The sequence below is a fragment of the Aquarana catesbeiana genome, linkage group LG02 (genome assembly GCF_042186555.1).
Source record: "Aquarana catesbeiana isolate 2022-GZ linkage group LG02, ASM4218655v1, whole genome shotgun sequence".
Lineage (NCBI taxonomy): Eukaryota > Metazoa > Chordata > Amphibia > Anura > Ranidae > Aquarana > Aquarana catesbeiana.
The window spans coordinates 467,510,506-467,538,474 of NC_133325.1; the positions used below are offsets into that span (position 1 = coordinate 467,510,506).

Below are 27,969 nucleotides of genomic sequence, written 5' to 3' on the forward strand. Positions count from 1 at the left end.
CCATGCGGATGTGGGTCGGAAGAGCGTTCCATAGTCGAGGTCCTTGGACTGCGAATCTTCGTTCTCCCTTTGCTTTGTAGCGATATTTTGGAATGATGAGGAGGTTTTGGTTAGCTGATCGAAGGCTGCGATTGGGTGTGTAGTGTTTTATTTTCTCCTGAAGATATAGCGGAGCGTTTCCTTGTATGCATTTGTGGGTGAGGCAGAGGGTCTTGAATTTGATCCGATTCTTTACGGTTAGCCAGTGTAGGCACTTTAGGGATGGTGAAATGGATTCCCAGGGTTTTTTTCCTGTTAACAGTCTTGCCGCCGTGTTTTGAATTAGTTGTAAGCGCGCAAGCTGATATTGGGGTAGTCCTATGTAGAGCGAATTTGCGTAGTCGAGTCGGGAGTTGATGATTGTTCCCACAACTGTCGGTTTGTCTTCTTCTGGGATGAAGGGGATGAGTCTGCGTAGGAGGCGGAGGAGATGGTGGGATCCGCTCACCACTGATCCTATTTGAGCATCCATTGTCATTCCTGAGTCAAAGATGACTCCGAGACTCTTGGCTTTGAGGCTTGGAGTGATGGTCTGTCCGAGGATGGTGGGGGGTGTCCACGGGGTCTTCATTTTGGAATTTTTGTTGGCATGTAGGAGAAGAAGTTCTGTTTTTGAACCGTTAAGTTTGAGGGAGCTGATGGTCATCCAATCATCAATTGAACTGAGGCATTCTTCTAATTGTTGATGATGTTTTTTTTGTCCGGTGATGCGAAAGTAGAGTTGGGTGTCATCGGCATATGAGTGGAAACAGAGGTCCGTTTTCCTGATGATATTGAGAAGTGGGCGGATGTAGATGTTGAATAGCACTGGTGACAGGGGTGAGCCCTGGGGAACTCTGCAGGAGACTGCCTGGGTTTCTGAGGTGAATGTTCCTAGTTTCAGTGTCTGAGAGCGATTCTCTAGGAAGGATGCAAGCCATTTTAGCGCCAGACCTGTGGCTCCTGCCACTTCTGAGAGGCGGACAAGTGAAGTATTGCGGTTCACTGTATCAAATGCTGCGCTGAGGTCCAACAGTACCAGGAGACTAGATTCTCCGTCATCTGCTGCTTCAAGGGCGTCGTCCCATATTTTGAGGAGTGCTGTTTCTGTGCCATGGCCCGGGCGGAAGCCTGATTGCAGTGGGTCCAGGAGTTGATGTGTGTCCAGGTGGCGTTGTAGTTGCAGTACTATTGCTTTCTCCATAATCTTGGAGATGGTGTTGAGGCTTGTTATCGGTCTGCGGCAGTTGGGGTCTTTAGGGTCAAGATTGGGTTTCTTCAGCAGAGGTTTGACGATGCCTTGCTTGAGGGAGGTTGGTACAGTCCCTTCTTTGAATGATTGATTTATGAGGTGTGTCAGAGTAGGTGCCAGAACATTCTTTAAGGAGTTTTGTGGGGATGATGTCGGCTGAAAAAGCCCCCCTCGGCTTATACTCTAGTCAGGCAGAAGGCCCGGCTGTCTGGCTGGGATGGGAGAAGGCAGGGGCGTGTGCAGGAGAGCTCCGTGGCTGCGCTGGCTTTTGGAATGTGTGTGCGTTTTTATTGAGCTGACATCGGGCTCTTTGCTGCCCCCTCTGGTAAATTCCTGCATGTGCACCCTTCGTGTGTCCTGCACAAAAGCTGGGAGTGGGACAAGGAACACCACCTAACAAGTAAGGGCTGTTCGACAAGTAAGGGGGGGGAGGTTGTGTGTGTGTGTCTGTGTATATGTGTCTGTATACGTGTGTGTGCCTGTGTACATTTGTGTGTGTGTGTCTGTGTACATATGTTTGCCTGTGTAATATAATATGTAGCTGCTGCATTTCCAACCCTAGGCTTATACTCGAGTCAATAAGTTTTCCCAGTTTTTTTTTGTGGTAAAATTAGGTGCCTTGGCTTATATTCGGGTTGGCTAATCCTCGAGGATATATGGTAAGTGTTTTTTTTTTTTTTTTTTTTTTTTTACAAACTTTTTATGCATGACTAATGATTCCCAGAATACTATGGATTTTCTTAACAGCACAGCAGTACCAGCTTGCTTTGCAGCTCCTTTTGTTTGAAACTGAGCCATCAGATAAGGGATGAATCACTGGTCTAATGACACTATGATACATAAAGAATGAAAATATGTACAAAACTACTAAACATTCCCTGACAGCATCAACTGTTGAACCTTACTATTCTAACAGTAAAGAACCCGTTACGCAGTTTAAGATTTAACTGCTTCTCGTCCAACTTAATTGTGTGGCCGTGTCTCTTCTTTAGAGTCCTAAGATGAAATAGTTTTCTTCAAATAATATAGTCCCCATTTAAGGATTTGTATATCATGATCATATCTTCTCTTTCCAGGGAAAATACGTTTTTTTTTTAACAGGTTTTTTATTGAACAAGACAGTACAAACATATCAGGTGTCATACATAGGATCCGATAATAGATAATCATTTACATGCCTTCAGTAGTACATGCAGAAGGGTTTCATATCTTCCTCAAAGTGATGTTTAGAATAAATAAAATTCAAGTTACAAGTTTATATTATTAGCAGGTGAGTTATACATTTGGGGGTGTTCGTATAAGAACTATAAATAAGCAAAAGCGAGAGAGCCTAATTGGTTCAGTGGGGGCCGATCCCCAGCCAAAACGGGGGGGGGCAGAACAGACCCTACCCTAAACCAATAGTAAGCATGATGCAACCCTAACCTCTAAAAGGAGGTACTGGCCCAACCCCTCCCCACTGTCTAGAGTAAAATCTTAACGAGAGCCTCCATGTGAGTCATCCCTCCACATCAGGACTCAACCGCATGCGTCAACACAATTTGACCAATTTTTTAATTGTATTTCTGTGGGCAATTTCTACTCTCATAGGTGAGGCGGTATAGTGGTAGTACATTATTGATCGATTTCTGCAACATCTCCTTGGATGGGGGGTCCTTTTGCTTCCATCTAAGGAGTATTTCTCTTCTAGCATAAAATAAAGAGTAGGTTAGGCACAGTTTAACATATCGGTCTCCTTCTATATCTGCCAAATTACTCAATAGCAGGGTTAGGGGATCAAGCGGTATTATAACTCCACATATTGTTCCCAGGGTGTCTGCCACCGAGCTCCAGAACAGGCGCAATTTGGGACAGGACCAGACTACATGGAAAAAGGTGCCTGCATCTACATCACATCTATTACAAGTCCAGGATAAATATTCCCTAGCCGTTGTGGCGTATAGTAGGCTCTGTGTATAAATTTTAATTGAATAAACCTGTCCTTAGCCGCAATCATAGATGGAATGAATGTAGTTAGGCATTCTTCGCATTCTTCTTCCCCTAAAGAGGGGATGTCAGCCTGCCACTTGGCCATGGACCTATTAGTTTTAACATCGTGTGCTGCGGACAGGTGGAGGTACAGGGATGAGAGAGGTTTTTCCAATATCCCCGAAATCAAGAGACGCTCAATCGGATCGGGTTCAAGTGTCACCTGGTAGGGAAACTGAGCTCTAAGAGCCTGGTGTAGCTGCCAGTACCTAAATAGGAAAGTTCTCGGCAGGTTATGGGCTAGTTGCAACTCTCGAAACGAGATTATGTCATCCTTAGGCATAACCTGCCTTAGTTTAACAATACCCCTCTTGGCCCAACTCGCCGGGTATGGGATAGAGAATAGGTGAGGGAGCATGGGATTAGTCCAAAGTGGGGTGTGTGGGGAGATACATGAAGTTTTCAGGAGGGCAGCTCTGGAGGATTTCCACACCTGGATTGTAGCTTTCATAGGGCCTGTCACTGCAGGGCTAACTTTCACCCCTCTATATGGTAGGTTAGATAGGGCTGAGTATGATCCTAAGAGGGCTGCCTCCAGAGTGACTGCTGGATTCTGATGTGGTTGCGAAAACCATAACCTCACCGTCACTAGGACAGCTGCCCAATAATATATAAAAAAATTGGGCAGTGCCAAACCACCGCTAGATAATGGGAGGTAGAGTATGTTTTTTGCTACTCTTGGGGGTTTCCCTGCTCAGATAAAGGAGATCACTATACTTTCTAACCGGTGGAAGAAGGATCTGGGAATAGAGATTGGAGTGTGTCTAAAATAATATAAGAGTTTCGGTAAGTATATCATTTTTAAAAGGTTTCCTCTTCCTACCGGGGTCAAAGGGAGAGATTTCCAAGTGGAGCACTTCTGTTGGAGCTGGGAGAGCAGTGGGTTTATATTTTTGTCTAGATAACCTGAAAGATCATTCCCTATTCTCACCCCCAGGTAGGTGAATTCATACGTCCATTGCAGGGATTCCTCTGTCTATTAGGGGCATTGATTGACTAAGGGGAAAAAGGATTGATTTGTTCCAATTAATTTTGATGCCAGAAAACTGTCCAAATTTGTCAAACACTGCTAGGGCTGCTTTTAGGGAGGCAGAAGCATCTGCCAAATACAGGAGTCAGTCGTCAGCATACAGGAAGACCCAGACCTCTACCAGAGGACCCACCCGCAGCCCCCTGACCGACTTGTCTGCTCTAAGAAGGATGGCTAGAGGTTCTAGAGCTAAGGCGAATAGTGCCGGGGAGAGTGGGCATCCTTGCCTCGTACCTCTCCCCAGTGTGAACGCCCCAGAGAGGACCCGTTAGTGCGGACTCGGGCTCTGGGTTGGGTATATAGCAGCCAGAGCCAGGCCAGAAATCTGGGCCGAACCCAAACTTGCCAAGGACCGCCCAGAGGTAGCCCCACTCGACCGAGTCAAAAGCCTTCTCAGCGTTGAGTGAGGCCACCACCCCTGGTCTATCAGATGAGGCAATTGCTATATGTGTGTGTAGTCAACGGATATTTATGTCTGTTCCCCTCCCGGGCATGAATCCCGTCATGTCAGGGTGTATCAGGGCCGTGATGACTGTGTTTAATCTGTTTGCCAGAATTTTGGAGAGAATTTTTGTGTCAAAATTAAGGAGAAAAATAGGGCGGTAGGAGGAACAGAGAGTCGGGTCTTTCCCTGGCTTGGGGATGACGACTATCACCGCATCGTGCATGGAGTCGGGAAGGTGGCCCGTCTAGGGGCCAGTTTTTCTGCAAACATTTTATAAAATTCCACCGGGAAACCGTCCGGTCCCGGTGTCTTACCTGTTTGCATCATTTTTAGTGCCTTCTGGATTTCTTCAATTTTAATGGGGGCATCTAGTTTATTGGCATAGGTTGGGGTGAAAGTCGGAATATCAATGTCCTCAAGGTAGGCTATCAGCTCCACAGGTTCAAAAGTCACCCGAGATCTATACAATGTTTGGTAAAAGGAGGCAAATTCGCGGTTGATTTCACCTGGAGTGGAAAGAAGTGAATCATCCGCAGCCCGGATTTGTCCTATAGTCATACCTATGGACTGTTCCTTGGAGAGCCAGGCCAACAGGTGACCGGTCCTTTCCCCCTGTTCAAATATCCTCTGTGTTTGGTGTAAGAGTCTCTTCTGCATCAGAGTGGTCCTCAACAGAAGGGTCTCACGTAAAAGGGATTGCAATCGGGCATAGGACTGTGGGTCTGGTGACCTAACATATAAAGCCTCCTGTCTCACCGCCTCTAGATTTGTAAGCTCCTTTCTACGTTCCCGACGGACCTTTGTTATTATGTTCTGGTACTGTCCCCTGGAATACGCCTTAAAGGCATCCCATACCGAGGAGGCCGAGGCCGAATAAGTATTTATCCTCCAGTATGACTCCAATTCCTCCCTGTATTTCGGCTCCACCTCCGTATCCGAGACCCAGTATCTGGACGATATCCAGAGTTTATCTGATGAGGCCATCGACACATCTAGCTCTAGTAGGATCGGAGCGTGGTCCGAAATACCACGGGGGAGGATTTTCATATCAGGAACCTTAGGGAGAACATGTCCTTCTGCATAGACTAAATCAATGCGGAAAAAGGTCCTGTGAGAGGCAGAGTGGCATGTATACACTCTAGCTTGGGGGAATTTCCATCTCCTTAGGTCATAGAGGCCGTAGGTGTCAGCCCAATCTGCAAGTCCCCTGCAGGGGACGTACCAGAAGGAAGTAACCTATCAATTTCTGCATCCGGAACCAGGTTAAAGTCTCGTATAATTACATTGTCAGTGGAAAACTCAGCAATTTTGGCCGTTATGTGGTTCAAAACCTGAAGAGAGGCTGGGGGTGGGAGATATAGACCCACTATTACTCACAGCATATCATAGATTAATGCATGGATCACCACATACCTGCCCCCCGGATCCAAAGCCAGATCGAGGAGTCTGAAAGGGAGTGTTTTGAGGATTAAAATACTTACCCCTCTAGAAAAAGTAGAATGAATTGAGTGGTAGTGGTATCCCACCCACATTTTTTTAAGATTCAAGGTCTTCCTTCCAACTAAATGGGTCTTCTGGAACACACATATATGAGGGTGATACGTCTTAACAAATTGAAATACCAGGGAGTGTTTAATAGGGGAGTTAAGGCCCCTTGTGTTCCAGGATATTATCTTAAAGGAAGACATCTATAATTTCTATAGATAATATGGGAGGATAAATATGGATCAGACTTCCCTCAACCGGGTGTCTGGACCCACAGAAGCACAGAGGAGATAATGACAACCATATAGTAATAATCAGAACAACCACCATCAGTACTGTCTTGTACCAGAAAAATGATAAAAACAATAATAACTTAGGGCCTGCAACAGCAGTCCAAAATAACCAACTGAACCCACCCCCACCCCGCCCATCCCCCAGTTCAGTGGGTGGGCTTCCCTCCCCAAGAAAAAGTGGGCTATCCAGCCCATCATGAGGGCAATGTGCAAGAGGTATTCAGCCTCCCAACAATGTATTCATTATACAGTCCGGCAAGGTTATTTGTGTAGATCTTCTGGGTCCCCGGGGGCACATACTTCAAACATGGGGGAACTTAATAGAAACATCTACCCCTGTTACTAATAAAGATTATTGGCATCTTATGTATAGAGAATGGGATGATTGGCGCTACCCTATATGGTGCTAAGTGGTTTGTCAAGAAGCAGTATGAAATTATTCTACTAAACTCCTTACACCAGATCAAAAGTGAACATGCTCCCACATGGCAGTATGATAAGTGAATAGTAGGAAAATATATCAGTTCTTAGATAAGCAATATGTAGAAAGCATATATATCTCCAATCTAAAAAGTGAGTCCGTGTTAGGAAATTAAATACATGCTAGCTCCGATTGATTGTGATTCAACCAAATACTATAAAATAAAAATAAATTATAAGTATAGATATAAGAACTGTATAACACAAAAGTGCAGAGGTGTCCAGGTGTATCCACACCTTACCATACAAACGCTAAGCGTGTGAACATACACCACTTAATACAGTGCAATAATATCCACAAGTAAGCATAAATGTATTAAGTGTCCAATTTGATAGCCCGAAGCCTAATCAAAATCAAAAATGCATATAGATGTGAAAAAAACAAAAAATATAAAAATATAATATAAGTAGTCCCAAAATGTTCAATATTCCATAAATAAAGTGACTTCCGTGCACGGCAGGTAGTGCAACTGTAGTGATCCCCCAGTGGGGTATGTTCACACGCTTAGCGTTTGTATGGTAAGGTGTGGATACCCCTGGACACCTTTGCACTTTTGTGTTATACAGTTCTTATATCTATACTTATAATTTATATTTATTTTATGGTATTTGGTTGAATCACAATCAATCGGAGCTAGCATGTATTTAATTTCCTAATACATACTCACTTTTTAGATTGGAGATATATACGCTTTCTACATATTGCTTATCTAAGAACTGATATATTTTTCTACTATTCACTTATCATACTCCCATGTGGGAGCACGTTCACTTTTGATCTGGTGTAAGGAGTTTAGTAGAATAATTTTATACTGCTTCTTGACAAACCACTTAGCACCATATAGGGTAGCGCCAATCACCCCATTCTCTATACATACCTCTGTAAGTTCCTTCGGGAACCCAAAAAGGGTGGGCAGCAACCCACACTATCCTAAGCGCGGAATCTATTTTAAATTTACTGGCATCTTATGATTATGAACCCTGACCCTACTGCAAACATTGCCCCTCCAAATTTGTACAGGATGGGAGAAGTTCATGTCCTTAAAGAGGATGTCCCGTGCAGACATTCCCAGTGCACCAGGATATTTCCAGACTGGGGCATTCCAGGATAGCTATAAGTGGAGTCAGATAGGATTGCACAATCAGGACCAGTACCTTCTATTGTATTATCACATCCTCCGAGGAGATTAATCTCTGCAAAAATAACTATCATGAGTAGGCTCAGCCAACCAGTTCCTCATCTGTGCGTAAAACAGGGGTGGGGGGACACATAACCTGTATAAATAGGACAGCCTCACGGTCCAGTCAACGGGCTGCAGCGGTTCATCAACCCCCCTGGCCCAGGAGACTCTGGAATCTCCCTAGACAGTTAAGGTCAGCATATGTCTGAGTTGTGCAGTCCATTGAATGGCACGCTGAGCAGTCACTTTCCGCAGGTGCAAGGTAGGACAAGGAGTCAGAAAACTAACACTCCACAACCTACCGCTCCATGGCCTCTCCGGGGAAGGAAGGGAACAGTCTCCGCGCCATTTTGAGGTCTCTCGCTCGTGGGGTTTCCCGTGCAAGCATTCACTAGGAGAAAAAGAAGCCTTATGGGGGCGTTCGCTGCAGAAAGGAGCAAGTCACTCACAACTCCACTGTAATGCAGCAAGGTGTCCCCTACGATTAGAGGGGGTATTATCTTAGTCCAGGAGTACAAACAGAGGGCTCAAACAGTGGGCCAAGGTGCAAAGATTACAGCATACTGGGTAGAAATTAATTAGGGAGCGACTCAGCCCAGGCCTCGGCGTCTCTTGGTGAGGTGAAAAACTGGACTCTTTCCCCGTCCTGGACCCGCAGCCTAGCTGGGAAAAGCATGCTGTATTTTAGCCCTTTCTGGTGTAGCATTCCGCTGACATGGTCAAATGCCTTCCTTTGGCGCTGGGTCTCCACGGTGTAGTCCGGGAATATAAGGAGTTTCATGTTCTCAAATTTAAGTTCTCCTTGCAGACAGGCTGCCCACAGCACTGTGTCTCGGTCTCGGTAGTGCAATAGCTTGAATATGAAAGTGCGCGGTGAGGCTCCCTGCGGGCCTCTGGTTGCTGGTATACGATGGGCTCTCTCAATAGAGAAGTGCGGGGAGAATTTAGCTCTGGGCAGTAAGGCTGGTAATAGGCCTTCCATGAAGCCTACCGGGTCATCTCCCTCCGCTCCCTCCGGGTGGCCAAGGACCCGCAGGTTATTACGCCTATTGCGGTTCTCGGCATCCTCGGCTCTGGTTTCCAGATTTTTCACTTTTAACTGCAAGGCCCGGATGTCTGTGTGGTGGTCTCTCAGGGTGTCCTCCGCGTCCGAGACCCATCGTTCTACCTCTGTCATCCGGTCACAGAACTTGTCCATGTCTCTACTGATAAGAGCCGTTTCGGTTTGTACATGCTCAATCTTGGCTGTCAGCGTGGCTTGGCAAGTAGATATCGCCAGCATCAGGGCCTCGAATGCCGATGAGCCGGTTTGTATGGCTCCGTCAGGCAGTGGGTCCGTCTGGGTCTCCATGTGGAGAGCCTTGTGGGGAGTAGGCTGCGGCGTAATACGGGTACTCACCAGGGTTGCAGCGTTCGATTTGTGCCCAAATTTTCTGCCCCCGGGTATCGCCCGATCCTCCCGCAGAATCTCAGCTGAAGAGTGGATTTGGGACGGGTTTCATAGACCAGGATTTTAGCAGGATGTGAAGCTAGAGACCGGAGCTCAGTTAACAAGCGTCTGTTCCCTGCGCCATCTTGGACACACCCCCAGGGAAAATAAGTTTAATGTTTTTAGCCATTCCTCATTCCTCAACTGTGGTCCTCCAGCCCCTTATTAACTTTGTTGCTCTTCTCTGGACTCTCTTCAGTTCAAGGACATTCTTGCTCATGATAGGTGACCAAAACTGGACCACATACTCACGATGTGGCTGAACCATATTATTGTAAAGTGGTAGAATTATAGTCTTATCTCTTGAGCAAATACCATTTTTAATGCATGATAATAGTCTGCTAGCTTTGCTTGCTGCAGCTTCTCATTGCATGCTATTGCTGAGCCTGTCATCTACTAGAACCCCCAAACCTTTTTCGATCCTCTATTCCCCCAGAGCTTTCCCCCCTAGCGAGTAACTTGCATTCATATTTTTAGTCCCCGTGTACATTTCTTTACATTTTTCTGCATTGAACCTCATCTGCCATTTAGCTGCCCACTCCTCTAGTTTAACTAGGTCCTCTTGTAAAGTTGCTATAGCCTGACATGATGTTATTGCCCTACTTGTATCAGCAAACGCTGTATCATCAGCAAACTCTGAGATTCAACTATTTATACCAATCTCTATATCATTTATGAACACATTTAACAGATTTGGTCCCAGGACAGAGCCCTGGTGTACACCACTCACTACTCTGTGGACAGGCTCTTGCAACTAATTTTCTTTCCATGCACATACAATATCATTGATGCAGAAAGAACTTAATTTGTAAATTAAGCATTTGTAGGGTACTGTATGAAATGCCTTTTAGATTAAACATTTACTTTTTTAGAGAATTATGGATACATGCATATGTACAGTATATTGTAGTTACATTAATGAAAGAAACTGTAAAGTCTACTAATAAATTCAATTTTTCATCAGAAATGCTTTTGAAAATAGCTGAGACATCCACAACTGGAAACTTCAGCTACAAACACTCATTCTGTCTCTGTTCATGAATCATATTGAATGTACTTGGTGAAAAGTGGGATACTTGATGCTGTGTTTATTTTGGTACTCTGCAGCTTTGCAATGAGTAGTTTACAGTTACTGCGTAGCAGCAAACAAACAAGGTCTCAGTGAGGATTAAAATATACAAATGTTTAGATAAGCAATGTGCAAATTAGGATCTTATAACTAGAGAGGTGCAGGATTATAATAAGTAATAAGAACACGCTATGGAATGCATATTGACATTTTTCTGTGGTGGGGTCATGAAGTTACATCATTAGCTTAATTTCCTACATAATTATGAGTCCTTCATAATTATGAGATGTGTCTTTAGTTACTCTGCTGTCATAATGAGAGGCTTTATAGCTCCCAAATGTCCGTCATTTAGTCCTCTTGCCAGCGCTGTATCCTGGCCTAGGCCGACAAGGCCTAGGGCAGCACTTTGCAGGGGGGCAGCACGGAAAGAGTCCCCACCGGCTTGTGCTACACTGTTGGTGTAGTGCCAGTCTAATGAGGAGGAATGGGCTGAGAGGCAAATTAGTCTAGCGCCCCCATAAAGCAGCCACACTGCTTCCGGTATGTGGGCGGCGGGCATTCTGCAACTGTTTTGACTGTCCTATCATCATGGACCACAAACCTTCCACACTGTGCTTTGTTTTCTGCTGCACCATTGGCATGGTTCTATCTTCTTAGTCCTCTCCATAAAATTATCAGAATTTTGTGCTTAAAGTAGAACTATAGGCAACACTTTTTTTTTCATTTGGATAGAGTAAGGGAGGGTTATAGCCTATGTCCCATTGCAGAGATTTCCCTTCACTTCCTGCCCCATAGCCAAACAGAAAGTGAGAGAAAATCTATGCAAATTAAGGCAATCCATCCCCCCCCCCCCCCCGCTCTCAGAACTAGTGTTTCAAATTTCAGAGCAGGTCTTAAAAAGCAAGGGTTGTGGCCTTGACAGGAAGGGGTGGGTCATATTTTAATTAGGGGGTACACAAGTTTAGAGTCAGGCCTAGGGCAGCACAAAACCTAAATACACTACTGCGTCTTGCACGCTGCAGCGTTTTTTACTGATTTAAAATGCAGCCCATTGCTTACAATATGCCTGTACAGGCACGTAAACAAGCGCTGTGTATTTTTTTTTTTGGGGTAAATTCTTTTATTGAGTGTTTTTTATGAAGTATAAAATATAAGACACTGGTGGCCCCACAAAAACAGTGCCATTAAACAGTTAGGCCACGCAGGGCCGAACAGTAAAATACAATTGTTAACAATGATACCTAGACCACTGACTTCTTAGTTAGTGACCTACTAGCACTACCCTAAACACGTGCCCGAAACTCATCCCCCCCCCCCCCCACTCCCAATGATTTAGGAGGCTTAAATACAACTATAAAAGAGTGCCAAAGTACGCCCAAAATAACAGTTTTATTTCCTGAAAGAGTGTTTAGAATGCTAAAAGGAGGGTAGGCGAGGCCTTATGAGTGCCCTACCATAGGGGGGCTAACCTAATGAGGCCGCACTCAGGGGTGGCCCTTAAAGATTAGAACAATCCCAGACAATAACCCCATGGTACATTACTCTTTGAGCTCTGTGTATTCTTGAGTAAAAAAAAGAAAAATCTGTGTTCCCGGTCAGTATTTTGGATTGTTTCGCACAAATACGCGTGACTATGCACATATGAGCATAATTATTTTGAACATTTATAGATTTTATCTATGGAAAGTATTATACGTGCAAATGCGCACAACACAAAATGACAAAAAGACACTGAAATTATGTCCAGAAATGCTGATGCTCAAGCATCAGTACCGTGTGCAAGAGGCCTTAGAGCAGTAATGGTGAGCCTTGGCACCCCAGATGTTTTGGAGCTACATTTCCCATCATGCTCAACTACACTGCAGAGTGCTTGAGATTCATGGGAAATGTAGTTCCAAAACATTTAGTGTGCCAAGGTTCGGGGACTGTTCGGGGACTGTTCGGGGACTGTTCCTCGATGGTAACCAAATCCCACTGTTTTGGTGTGATGTAGAGACCTGTATAAAAATGTATCACATTTACTACTTTAAAAATCCAATAAAAGGGTCTCATGAACATGGTCATATTGTTTTTATGTAGGATCTGTTTGCTAAAAGAACCTGTGTATAAGTTGTCACTGTACGCATGTACCATTTGTCCTAACATTTACATGTGTACAGCATACATGGACCTTATAGCCCACTGTCACTGCTCAGGACAGACACGTAACTATTAGCAATGTGCAGGCAATGGCATGTGGCGCCACTGATTACACAATGAGGTCTACATCTCCTGAATGATTGTTTCCTGCAGTGGCGAAGCATAAATAGGATAATGGTGGATGGGAGTCTGTACTGCTGTGTGGACAGCGGGTTGTGGGAAGGATTGAAAGTGAAAGGGAGTGTGATGGGTGGTACTGAATTATGCTGATTGACAGCGGGAGTGTGATTCCGTGACACGTTCTCCAATTGAGAATCTGTGGCAAGACTTGAAAATTGCTGTTCACAGAGGCTCTCCATCCAATCTGACAGAGCTTGAGCTATTTTGCAAAGAAGAATGGGCAAAAATGTTACTCTCTAGATGTGCAAAGCTGATAGTGACATACCCAAAAAGACTTGCAGCTGTAATTGCAGTGAAAGGTAGTTCTACAAGGTATTGACTCGGGGGGGCTGAATACGAATGCACACCACACTTTTCACATGTTTATTTGTAAAACATTTTATAAAACATTTATCATCTTCCTACCACTTCACAATTATGTGCCACTTTGTGTTGGTCTATCACATAAAATCCCAATAAAATAAATTTATGTTTTTGGTTGTAACATGACAAAATGTGGAAAAGTTCAAGGTGTATGAATATTTTTTCAAGGCACTGTATATGTGGGATGGGAATGTTCTACTTTATTTATTGATACTAAAAGGGTACAGCAAATCTGTCATTGGAAATCCAAATGAAAATTACAGCAACCATTACAATAGTACAAAACTGTGCTCACTACAAATTTCATACACTACATAGGGCAGAGAGTCACATGTGTATTATAGTTTTGATCCTGCAAGTAAATCTGTGTTTTGATCCCGCAAATAAATCTGTTTCACCTTCCTTCAGCAGGGTGATAATGCTTTTAATTCTTCAGTAAAAATCATTGCAGTGTTGTCAGCCCATAGACAGGATCATCTTAAAGGGGCAAGTAGTTTTAGCTGAAGTGGAACTTAACTGTATCTAGCACCAAAAACTGAAAACACTAGTTAATTCCTTTTTAATATTCACAGCAAACTCACCTACCCTTCCATGTCGCCATGCTTTATTTTGTTGAGAAATCACTTTGAAAAATAATCCCCTAACATTTCTAGCTGCAGCCATCTTGAGTAAGGGCAGATGATTCATCCTCCTGATGAAAGTAAAAAATGCCATGAAGACTAATGGGATGTACAATATCATCAGTTTTGCCTAGGCTAGAAACCAAGAAGCAGTATAAGGATTAAAAACAGTTAATGTTGATTAACAGTTTAGTCCTGCTTTAAGTATGTGACAAATTAAAATTTAAAGTGGTGGTAAAGCCTACACATTTTTTTGCCTTATTGCATTCCTTGCATTATGATGTAGGTGTCAGCATCCCCCTAGTACTTACCTGAGCCCTCATAGATCCAGCGCAGTGCACTTCTGCATCACTTCTCTCCCCTCACTTCTGGGTCTCGCTGGCTTTGCTGGGGCACTGGGAGCCATTGGCTCCCAGTGCTGTCAATCAAAGCCAGAGATAAGGGACCGGGGGGCAGGGCTGACTCCTGCTGTCTGTGTCAATGGACGCAGCAGCGGGGCTCAGGTGCATGTACACCCTGGACAGAGGAAGTTTGCAGGTAAGTATAGAAATGTTTGTTGTTTTTTTATTTTTTTATTACCTTTACAATCATTTTAACTCCAGCTAATACAGTTTCAGCAACTTTTTTTTTTCTTTTAGAAAAGAATATTAAAACAATATCAGTAAAAGCTGACTGTTGTAAGCAGTTCCGGGGGTGTTCTACCATATTACAGGCATCACTAAGTGGTGGACCACAATCCAGACCTGGACTGAGTCACTAACCCATCTGGACCACTGTGGTCGTACCACTTAGGAGACTGTTCTTTCCCCCAGCCTCCACCGCTGTCTTTCTCACAGCAGAGCGGGAGGCAAAATAATTCTGGACAGAGGGCGGGAGGCTCAGCAGCACTATTAACTTTTCAAGTTATCAAGCAGGTGATTGGTTGCTATGACCTCCTGCATCCTAGTAACCAATCAACAGCTGGTTAATATGAAGAGTTAACTCTCTCACTTTGTCCAATGCTACTGTGCCTCCCCTCTGCTGTCCTGTGTACCCATGTAAGGTAGGTAAACGAAGGAGGCTAGGACACAGCTGTGTAGGATGGGCGGTGGGGAGTTGTGAAGGGGGGCAGAGGACACTGCTGTGGGGAGATGATGTGCAGGGGTGCAGAGGACACTGCTGTGGGGAGATGATGTGCAGGGGTGCAGAGGACACTGCTGTGGGGAGATGATGTGCAGGGGTGCAGAGGACACTGCTGTGGGGAGATGATGTGAAGGGGTGCAGAGGACACTGCTGTGGGGAGATGATGTGAAGGGGGACAGAGGACACTGCTGTGGGCAGATGATGTGAAGGGGTGCAGAGGACACTGCTGTGGGGAGATGATGTGAAGGGGTGCAGAGGACACTGCTGTGGGGAGATGATGTGAAGGGGACAGAGGACACTGCTATGGGCAGATGATGTGAAGGGGTGCAGAGGACACTGCTGTGGGGAGATGATGTGAAGGGGACAGAGGACACTGCTGTGGGCAGATGATGTGAAGGGGTGCAGAGGACACTGCTGTGGGGAGATGATGTGAAGGGGTGCAGAGGACACTGCTGTGGGGAGATGATGTGAAGGGGGGCAGAAGACAGCACTGTGGGGAGATGATGTAAACCCCTAATTTACAAATTGAAGTCTGTTGGTCTCAATTATAGTGTATGTATCTGGATAGGAAACTGATTTCAGGGGAGTGTCCAATGGGAGGTGATAGATAGGGTGCCCCGTGGCTCTGTCCTGGGACCAATTCTGTTTAACTTGTTCATAAATGATAAAGAGGTTGGTATAAATAGTATAATTGTGGTATTTGCTGATGGTACAAAACTAAGCAGGGCAATAACTTCACAACCTGATACTGAAAGTTTACAAGAAGACATCAACCAAATGGAGGGGTTGGCAATTGCAAAGCAATTTAGGTTTAATATTGATGTAAAGTAATGAACTTGGGGGCTAAAAATATGAATGCAAACTACACACCAGGGGGAGAACCCCTGTGAGAAGTAAGGATAGAAAAGGATCTGGGGGTCCTAGTTGATGACAGACTCTGCAATAGCATGTAATGCCAAGCTGTAGCAAGCCAGGCCAGCAGGTTATTAACATGCATTAAAAATAAGATTTACTCATGAGACAAATCTATATCTCTTACACTTAACAAAACTTTGGTACGGCCACATCTTGAGTATCAGTTCTGGTCATCATTTCTCAGGAAGGATGTGCTGAAATTGGAGAGAGTTCAGAGAAGGGCAACACAACTAATACGGGGGGCTGAAGGACCTCAGTTATGAGGAAAGGCTACACACAATAAACTTTTTTGCCCTGGAGAATAGATGATTAAGAGAAATATGATCGCAATATATAAATATCTAAATAGTGATTCTAGCATAGGGAGAAAACTGTTCAGTCCCAGGTCACTCAAGAGGACACGCGGTCACTCAATGGAGTTGGACAACAAGCGGTTTATTGCACCAAAAAACTATATATGCATCTGGCATCATCGATGGCTAATACAAAAACACTTAGCCATTAAAGGCGTCAGATCCATATTTTGTTATTTGGGTGCAATAGTACTTTTTTGGAGACACCTGCCTAGGAATTGTAGGTATTGACTCCCAGGTCAGTACTGGAGTTTTTTTTAATGTTAAAGGGGTTCTTTACTATTAGGATGGTAAAGATGTGGAACTCCCTTCCACAATCGGTGATGTCAGCAAGAAATGTTAACAGTTTCAAAAAACTCTTTTATAGTCATCTCAGCGTTGCCAATATACAGGGATATGGGAAGTGTTGGAGACATAAATGCATACCCACACAGGTTGAACTGGATGGACTAATGTCTTTTTTGAAACTTACCAACTATGTACCTAGATAAGAGGAGGGGGAGCTGTGATGTGAAGGATCTGAGTCATCGCACAAAATTGTGATTCGGACCTCTGCTGAAAGAAATTTTTACTGATCGGACCACTATGAATTTTAATTCAATTCCCCCCCGGGTGCATTACAACCCCTGTCACATTTACTGTTTTTCTGGACAGATTAATGTAAAGGAAAAATATAAAGAAAATTTCCCAATAATGTCTAGAGGGAGAACCAGCAATGAATAGGCAAAATTTAAACATTTAGCAGCTGATTTTTTTAAGCAGCAGTATATATTTGACACATCCACACAATTGCTTAAGAAAACATTGCACCACAGTGATGGGCTTTATAAATGTGCTTAGCACTCTGCCAGCTTTGGAACTCTGAAACTCCTAAATGAATGAAGTTATTTCGAGAAAAAAAAAACTAAATTCAGAAAAAGACCTGTCAAGTTCAAATGACCAGCTCGCCTCCGAATGCTGCATTAGATAGAGAGAACTCCGTAGGGTACTACAGGTTACATACCATGACCTACATTTTATGAATGGGTATGCCATGGTATGCAATAGTACCGCCAAGTACGTGCAGTACTATTACATAGTATTAACACATGTCAAAACTGTGAATTTAGTAAAAAAATATGCTTTAATAATTTTGGGTCCATTGTTTCTTTTAGGTTTATATGTTTTTAAACTGTTGCTTAAAATCTATTTTTATTATTTACAATATATACATTTTATACATGACAAATCACAATACCATGGATTAGCTAAAAAAAGAGTACAGCAGACACTACTTGCTGTGAGGCTTTGTGTGTATGACTGCAACCTCAGATAAGCTATCTGATTAAAGATGAGTCACTGCTGTGATGACCTATAGAGTTCTGTAAATACAGGCTTCTTTCAGCAAAGCTGAAAATGATGCAATGCTTCACCTGTGTAAAGAAGTGTAGAGCTCCAACTGCTGACTCAAAAGGGGAAAGCAAAACATTTCTATGTGAAACCACATTTTTTTTTAACCAAAATAATAATTGGATAATTGAAATGAGCGCAGGCTAGTGATAAAAATATTTTGAGATCTTGTATATGTAAACATAATTTCCTCCAAGATTTTCCCTTCATAATCTAGCAGGAGGCCAAGTGGGTCAAGTATGATCAACCAAATGAGGCTCACACACTGCTATTTCCAAGATTATATAAGAATGCGGATACCTATTAGGTGTTAAAGAACATGATCTTCGTATATAGCTGGCAGGCCTTGTGTGAGTCTTTTTATCACCTTATTATCTTGTATGCCAAGTTACAAGTTGCAAATCCACTGTGAATATTTTACCCAGGGGTCTTCCTCAAGAATGGCATGGCACAGGGTAATTGTTTGAACCATAAAGCAAAGTATCATCTTTTGGTAACACATTTTGAATGTTGAGCTTTAAGAGAATGAAAATGTGTAGCTTTTGTCAAAACATCTTATAGAATTCAGGAACAGCTCATTCTAGCTTCACATTTGAAAGTCCAAGGATGCCTGCAAATAACTTTATCAAGGCAAGCAATGCTTCTGATTCTGAGCATGATTTACAGTAAAACTATAGGCACAACTCTTTTTTTTGGATAGAGTAAGGGAAGGTTATAATCCCTGTCAGATTTTTTTCACCATCTGTGTCCTATTGGGGAAATTTACCTTTATTTCCTGTCCCACAGCCAAACAGGAAGTGAGAGGAAATCCCTGCAAAATAAGGGAATCCTTTGGGGCCCCCCAGGTCACCAGAACTAGGACCATTGAAAGATTTCCTCCCTATTACTTTTCTAGGGACAACCCAAAATTTGGGATTTCCTTTTACTTTCACTTTCAATGTTAACGGTAAACAGGACAAATAGACAATAGGTGAATCTCCCTAAAGGGGGCACAGAGAACAATAAAAAAAACTAATAAGTGTTTTAATCCCATTGCACTCTTTCCAAAACAAAAAAAGCTTTGCCTTTAGTTTTAGTTTAAGCTATATTAGAACACACGACATGGTTGTTGGGTGGCATCCATTTATCCAAACATTTCTCCTTCTATTACAAAGAATCAAATGGTCGATTTAAATAGTGTAAGTGGTGATATAAATCCTAGGTAATAGAGAGCTTTTATTAGTAAATAAATAAATTGTTGATTGATAGGCTGTTGGTGGCAATACAATAGCTTAGAATGCCCCTTATCTACCTCCTTCTGAATCAAGTAACACCTGATAGAAGAAGTCTTTGGACTTGTATCCCTGTTTATGCAAGTGTCTGGAGGAAGAATTGTTCATGTCTACCAAACCATCCAAGGTTTCCCTGTGATTCTTTCAATGCAGTATGGAAAGTCAAAATAGCAATCCGTCTGGCTATTGTGAGCATCAAAAACAGCTTTCTCTACAGACCATAAAGAAAGGTGGTTTGTTGTGTATGCTTTGGATCACTTGCTTTCATCATTTAACCACTGTTTTATTGAAAGCATTGTCAGGAATACTTAGGCTGTATCTCTAGTTATTTCATGTTTCTGAGTTTGTATTTAATCTATAGTAAATCTGTCTTTCATCCCTGCAGAAAGCAAAGAAGACATACGTACATTAGCTGAGAAAGTGTTTGCAACCGAGGTTTTGGGTGATGATACCAAGGATGAACTTAATCTCTTTGATGTTGTGGAACACTGCCCCATTGCACACCATGAAATGAAAGATCACATGGTTCTTCTAGATACCAAGGAGGCTCAAGATAAAAGGTAAAAACATGAAACTATAGTCGATACCAGTGGTTTTCAACATATCATACATTTAATATGTAACGCACCCCCTTAAGGGCCGCAAGTAACTGGGATCCCCACACTGCACAGCCAGGCACACCGAATTTTCACGGACACTTCAGAGCCAGAAAACAGTCCTGTACTTTGTTTTTGTTATTTATTGAGGGATTAGAACTAGGATAGGGATTGGAAAATTATGGGATGCCCACTTGACTTCAAACAAACTTCAGAGACAACTTTTCCTATATACACTCCACTGTTTCCTCCAGCAGTCACTTGCAGAACTCCAGCTGTGTCACCTTATTGCAATTTGGTAGCCAAGGTCCATTACAGGAAGGTACTCGCAGCCCCTATACATGAACATAGGGTGACACAGCTTACACTTCCCCAACACTTCCTCTCTGTGGTCACTGATCCCAGCACCACCTCTTCAGGCACTGCCAACCTGCCTGGCTGCAGCTGCCCCTTTCATTAGCCCTCCTGGTTAACTTCTCCACAGTCCTCCCAGACTGACACTCTTTCCACAGTACTCCCAGTTTGAACACTCACCAGCCCACCCGGTTGACTTCTCAGGAGATCTTTCTGAATGTGCTGACCTGCTCCTGCTGTCCTCCCACTTGCTCTTGTGCCTCCAGGAAGGGTTTCCTCCGTGTGTTGTGGGAAACCCTTCCAGCACCTAAGCCCCAGGCCCGAGGTCACCCTCCTGACTAGGGGGCACCCTCAAGAGCTACCACCAGCCTCCTCAGCACTTCTCCATCTTCCACCTGGCTGCCCCTGCTGGCATGACGCATGCCTATTTATGAGGTCCCTGCCCCCTTCCAGACCCTTTTTGCTGGGGATTGGTTAAGGACCTCATAAATATGCCAAACAGCTTCTCCTAACCTCCTACCACTACATCTGGAAGTTTCTCCAAGGTTTCAGAAAACAGAGGGAGGCACCAGAGATGCTGCTTGCTGAGTCATCTAGCCCCCCCCCCGAGTCACTCAACCCTGATCCAGTTTCAACCCAGGCCTGGCTCTCAGCCAAACCAATTTACCTACACTATCAGTTAACTATACACACTAGCACACTAGCTAGAGGGTGCTACAATTATATAATTGCATGATTGATAATTGTGATCCCATCCTGTAGGTGTCAGTATAACCCAGTTGTCTCAGATTAACTGAATCCTGTGTTCCTTAAAGTGGAACTAAACCCATCTATGCTTTACAGCCAAAGAAGCTGCCTTTGTAGCCTCTTTTTGAGCTACATTTATCATGGTGCTGCACATGTAATCAGTTATGACACCAGCCATTTAATAGCTTGACAGTTTAGGTTCAGAGCACAAGCAGCTGTGACAGTGATTATTCTCGGCATTCACACAAATCCTGTTTTTCTGCACTTGATAAAAATGTTTTTAGTCTGATGAATTAAAAATAATGCAACCACCACATCTAAGGACCGGTACCCTGAAATATATTACATTTATATATTTTGTTTTTGTGCTCAGATACGCTTTCATGTAAACAACTGACACTATTTCTTCCTACATTTGTAAAAAAAAAAAGAGCAGCTGATATGTAGTCTTCTTATTGGCAGACTGAAAAAAAAATAGTGTCTATGCCCCCACTTGCCAATGTTAGTCTTTGTGAAAGACTTATTTGGTAATCTTTTCCTCTGTAAAATATATATTTGTGTTGTTCTTATTTCTCCATTTAAGGAAGAAGCGTCTGCAACTTCTAAAGTCAATTGTTCTCAAAGTCCCAGAGGAAGAGAAACGAGTTTCTGCAGCAGATGCAGAAGATTCTGCACCTCTCTATCAAACTGTGCCAGAGTTCCAAAGGGTACAGATTACTGGAGACTATGCATCTGGGGTAAGGAATAAAATACTGTACACTTTCTTTGAAGCTATTTTTATTTGATGGTGAGATTACATCCCTAAGGTAATATTTACACTGTTGTGGTACATTGAATGGGCTATTAAAGCGCAGCAATGCAGGTTCTAACACACCTGCACTTTTTTTTTTTCACAGTGCGGCACACCACAGGATGCAGATGGTTCACATTTATGTATTGTGGTGCACAAAAAAGCACAAAAATTAATATAACATTTGGTGCAATGTGTAGTTGTGTTGGGGTTCCATTTAAAAGGAACAGAACTGCAGTGCAATGCAGTGTGTTAACGTGCATTGTGTTGATGCACAGTGAATCACATGTTTTACCATGCATATGTTAATGCAACGCATATATGCGAATCTATCCTAGGACAGTGAGAATTAGGCTTAGTTTTTAAAAACCCCAATCACCTGGCAATTCAAACTGGGCATATAATGAATGTGTAGTGCCACCCCCAAAGGGGCTGTAGGAAGTCCACGTTTTTTTGTTCTAGGTACTGCCAACCCACTAAGTGGTACCACACTCTCTGACACACCTTAAGGATATGAAGGAAGTATTTTATTTGGGGAAACCACTCCCAGAAAAGCAAATAACAGCAATTTTAACACGCAACAACAATTTAGAGCAGCATATCCCATGGAACAGTTTTACAGCTGACTAGCAATAGATTATACCCTATACCCTGGAATGTGTCTTTGAGCAGAAACGAGGCCCTAACTAAATAGGAATTACATAATAGCCTAAGGCCCCTTTCACATGATAAGCCCGCTCGTATCTGCCTGTCCGTTTTTCAGGCAGATCCGAGCAGGCCACCCACTGACTCCTATGGGCAGGTGGATGTCAGAGGAGATGTGTCCGTTGACACCCGCCTGCCATCTGATCCGCTAAAGACAGACGTATGGCGATACGTTCAGCCATCCGTCTATCGGATCTGATGAGATCTGATGAAATCGGACATGTTGTCTCCCCAAAGAAATCAGCGGGGCTCTGACAGGTCCCTCCCTGCTCAGTGAGCAAAGATGGACCTGTCATCCGCCGCCTCAGTGGGGATCAAATGGAGCGATCTCCCACTGAGCTGGCAGACTCAGCTGAGCAGATCCACCCCATGTGAAAGGGGCCTAAAAAAGGTTCAAACCCTCCCTATTCCTTTGGCCAGTGGTTCCTTAGCTACCACCCGTTGGGGACGAGTACTTGTAGTCCCTCATGGCTGCTGCAATTTTTGCTGCAATTTTTTTCAGCTGGCAATCCCCTGTATAGGAAAAGTCGTGGAGCTGCCTGATCACTTTTAAAATAACTAGAATGCCTGGACAGGATCAAGCACAATTTGTGCTTGATTAGCTGCAGTGGAGGGCAGGGGAGGCATTGGGAATCTAATACAGCCCTTTTGTGCCCATAAACAGAGCCTTGCTCATGCTACCTTGTCAATAATTGCCCATGCTATCACGTAGGAGACTTGCTGACCTTCGTATGATAGCAATACAAAAAAAAGGAAATAAAATTTATAAAATAAAAATTTAAAAGTACCCCTCCCCCTGTACCCTCCTCACATACACGTAAATACAGATGTATGTGCACGTCCCACACATGTATTTAAACAGCGATTGCACTCCACCTAAATGTTGGAGTGAGAGCAATAATTCTAGGGACATACCATAATTAATGGTTAACTCTAAAATGATAATTTGTTAAGGCTTTAAAGTGTCAGCTTTTAAAAAGTTTAGATACCATAGATTTTTTGCAATTGCATGGGCACACGCAGTTTTGAGTCTTGACATATTTTCTATCTACAGTATATACTCAAGGCAACACCGTCTTTTATATTTGACAACATTTTTTTATTATATTGTGTTTGTGTACACTAAGATTCATTTTATTGTATTTGTATTGTATATTTTTCTAAAAATATGCATTTGATAAACAGCTGCATAAAAACCATGCGACATAAAAAACTGCAACTGCCACAGTATGTAGTATAATATTTGGTGGTTCTAAATAATTTTGTAGCAAAAATGCTGATTAAAACATCTGTGTGGAAAATTTTAAAAATTTGCCTCGGTTGGGAAGTGGCTAGTCTATATATGCATTGTTGGATTATTTAGACAACTGAGCTAAATAAACACTTGAGAAAGGCCAAATCAGACCCAAAAGTATGTTAATGCTGCAAAATTATGGTGTTCATTCAGTACAATATATAATAAAAATGGATGCTCTCAAATATTAGGCGAGCCACAAAATATTGGTTAGATGTTTCTAGATGAACTAACACTGACTGATTGGCCTTGTGTGTTGTATAAGGGTGGTAGAAAAGTCTTTTTTTTTTTTAACTTGTACCTACAGGTAAGCCTATAATAAGGCTTACCTATAGGTACAGTGAATATCTCCTAAACTTGCACTGTTTAGTAGATATTCCGACTGCATGCAGCCGGTGACATCACCAACGCATGCGCTCTGAAGGGACGGTATTGTGGCTCGGCCAATCAGACAGCTGGAACATGCGAACCTAGAAGGAAGACCGGATTAAGATGTAAGCCCTGTCAGTGGTGTGCGGGTGCCACTGGAGGGCTTCGTTCTCAGTTAAGCATTTCATAATGTCCTAGTATGCAATGCATACTAGGACACTATGCCATTGTCTTGCAGGGTTTAAAAAAAAAAAAAAACAGGTTGCGTTTTACTACAGCTTTAAAGGGTTTGCCTGCTTTTACCAAAAATACTGCCTATGCAGGTAAGGGGCTCCTGTAGGTAAACAAAACTGTGCAGCTTTGACCAAAGTTAAACAATGCCTTTGTTATAGGTGTAAGCCATTTATGTATCTCCCCAAGCTTGGTTGAAAATCTCCCAAAGATGGCATCATTCCATCCTGCCATGTTGCTAAAACACTTTAGCCGATTCACACACCCTCGCTTAGCTTAGCACCCCTACCCCCTTCCCAAAACTTAGCAATGCTGCGACGGAGGAGATAGTGGATCACACATGTGCGAGGGTTTGAGAGCTCACTCCTGTGATGGTGGGGGTGAGCAGTAGCAGCTGAGAGTGTCTTAGCAATGCCTTAGCAACAAGGCAGAATGGGAGGATGCAATCTCTGGCATTTTTTCAGCAAGGCTTCATGAAGAATGTAAATGACCTAAACCTATAACAAAGGCATTATCTAACTTTAATAAAAGCTGCAGAGTTTTTTTTTATCTACAGGCGACTTTGCCTGCAGTTTTTTTGGTAGAGGTGAACTAACCCTTTAATAGATATTGAGCTGCTGGAGTTAGTACTTAAAGTGGAACTAAATTCATTGATTTGTTTGGAAAACAGTTACATAAGAGGAATGCCATGAATGATATCTCTAAAGCTCCGTGCACACGATCTGACTTTCCGACAACAAAACTGTGGATTTTTGTTCGAAGGTTGTTGGCTCCAACTTGTCTTGCATACACACGGTCACACAAATGTTGGGCAACAATTACGAACGTAGTGATGTACAACACGTACATGATATCTCCATACTTGATTCCGAGCATGCGTGGACTTTTGTCTGATGGACTTGTGTACACACGATCGGAAAGTCCGACAACAAACATTTGTTGGCGGAAAATTTGAGAACCTGCTAACCAACATTTGTTCAAATAGAGCATACACACGGTCGGACTTGCCGCCAACAAGCTCACATCCAACGTTTGCTGACTGAAAATCCGATCGTGTGTATGGGACATTAGAGTTGCTTGGGTTCTCAACCGAACTGTCAAGCCATCAAAAAGCTGGTGTCATAACTGATCACATGTGCAGCACCTTGGCAATATCAAACAGAGGCTTAAGGCTCGTACACACTATAAAAAAATCGGACGAACGTTTTCATCCAAAGAATTTTTGTACGATTTTCATATAGTGTGTACACAGCTTTTGACAACTTTTCGTACTAAAATTCCCAAAGGGAATTTTTCTCGTACGGGAACGATTTTAATTTAATGTGTACCGTTTTCATACAAGATAAATCAGAAAAGAAAGACTGCGCATGATCAGAAACAATAAACAACAACAAAAAAAAAACCTTTGTCGTACGAGAATTTTCGTACAAATTTTTGTTCTTCAGTTTCTCATCAGTTTCCGATTTGCTTTGACACAACAAGGAAAATCGGACGATCTATCGCTCGACTTTTTTTAAGTGTGTACCCCCCATTAGATGGAAGCTGAAAAGGATCGGAGGGCTTACTGTAATCCTTTCCTTTTAGAGAATACTGTATATTCCAATTTGGAGACGCATTATTAAAGTTCAAAGCTCATAATTGGCCGTTGCAAAGTTCAGTTTAGCCTGGATAGAGAACGATTTTCCATTTTTCTATATTGCAGCAGTAACAGCTACCCCAGCCATGTGAAAGGTGATGCCCTCTGAAATCCTGAGGAAGGACCTGCGGTACAAATGAAAAGAGCAGCTGAGTATGCATGACCCCTAAAGGGGAATCCCCTCCTGCTGCTCTATGTAGTAATGTGTGTGTGTGTGTGGAGTAACAACCCAGCAATACATTTGTTACTTGAAGAGACAAAATGAGGGACAAGTATCGTTAAAAAAGGATAGCCATAAAAATACAGATATCACATTTCTAACAATTTGAGATGAGAGATATGCCGATTGTTGCTAGGATTGTTATGCCACCAATCCTGCCATGACTTTTCTCTCCAACCCATCTGAACATTTGACTTCAGCACATGAATGTTAAAAAAACAACTTTTTGGGAATAAAGAGAAGGATTACTTATTGGCCACAGAGATATTTCAACATAGTAAAAAGCCTTGATAGTTTAAGATGTATTTAATTTTTTTTAACTATATACATTATATATATTTTTTCAGGCAGGTACTTGCATATGAATATTAAGCGTGAAACTTGGTAAAATAAAAAATAACATATATAGTATGGTGCAGTCTGTCACTAGTGGTAACAGCATAGTTTTATTACCTATTAATTCTGCCAGTAGGTTATGTTTTTCTGTAACAGGTTGTTTTTCGTCAATGAAATCTCACGGCAGCATTGTCATTCTGTGGACATCTTAGATGGGCATATCATTTTAGATGGCCTATATTTTAATCAGTAAACTAATTAAAGTTCAACTCCAGCTAACACATTTAAGCAGTTACAGCAACAGTATTTTTTCCCTTTTGGAAAACGTAGAAACATAGAACATATTTTTTTTTTTTTTTCTTTATTTGTCTGAGTATAGATCTGTTTGTCCCTAGCATATTTAAATACACTTTCTATTGACAGGCTCACTACCTCTGCTGGAGGTATATTCCAAGCTTCAACTATTCTTTTGCTAAAATAATACTTTCTAAAATTAGTTTTAAATTTTCCCAATAATATGAACCATATGAATCAAAGCTGATCATTGTAAGCTCCTCCGGAAGTTTTATATGGTTTTTCCCAGCCACTGAAACTGTCACTTTTGTTAGACAACTTAGTTGTTAGTGCATATGGAGAATTGTGGGGAAAAACATAAAGGCATGTGATAAACATAAAGGCACCATTACATGTAATAACCACAGGTACCATAACGGTCCTTTAATATTTACCTATATCATCAGCAGGTGGAGCTCCAAGTTAATTTTTATGTCTTTACCTTTCTAGTTTCTTCTTCTGTGTTGAAAAAAAAGCTTTTGTTTACACAGCTCAATAGCTCAAGGTAAAATTTCCTATGAAAGAGTCAGTAAGATTACTGATTTGCCCTCCTCCTTGCTTGTGTTCAAACAACTCTGTACAAAGTTTCACTCAGAGGTAAAGATTCTAAAAGCAATTGGCTTCAGTGCTCTCTTTTTAGAAAACATTTGGGGAGCAGACCACAGTCTGTCCCCCAGTACAATCCCCTATCCCCCCACGGTCAGTCTGTCCCCCAGTGTTTTGTCAAGTTTTTGGAGTTGTGTTTGATATGTGCACAGAGAGATCACATAAATACTTAAAAGTATAACATTTATTAAAAGTAATGACAGATAAAGATAAAGAAAATATGACAATACTTAGCTAAAGATGCTGTTTCCGACTGCCTGTCTATTGTAATGCCTATACGCATTTTATATGCACGTACACTTTAACTCTTTTGCTATATACTGCATATACTTATGTTACTGACATATTGATGTTTAATAAAGTTCTTACAGTTGTAAAAAAAAAGATGATGTTTCCGCCATGGGTCCTCCATTATATGGCATGGTGAAGAGTCATGCAAGATAACCAGAATAACCAGGATATTAGAGGCTTTATTAGATATTTGTGAGGCCAACCTTAATAAGTAATATGAAATATGCAATAGCCCGATCACCCAGTACAATCATTACACCCCCAGGTCAATCTGTCACAGTCTGCACAATAGCCCCCTTCCTAGTTGGCAAGTATAAGGCAGCTGCTTTGGGCCCCACA

The 27,969-nt window shown here is 42.5% G+C and overlaps 1 protein-coding gene across 1 annotated transcript in view; it reads left to right on the top strand.

The window, feature by feature from the left end:
• Positions 1-27,969, top strand: part of AMPD1 (adenosine monophosphate deaminase 1) — a 178,427-nt gene that overhangs the window by 22,870 nt on the left and 127,588 nt on the right. The window contains exons 2-3 of the mRNA XM_073615697.1: positions 19,508-19,682; positions 21,403-21,556. Coding sequence (XP_073471798.1) covers positions 19,508-19,682; positions 21,403-21,556 — 329 coding nt within the window. The remainder of the gene's footprint in view (positions 1-19,507; positions 19,683-21,402; positions 21,557-27,969) is intronic.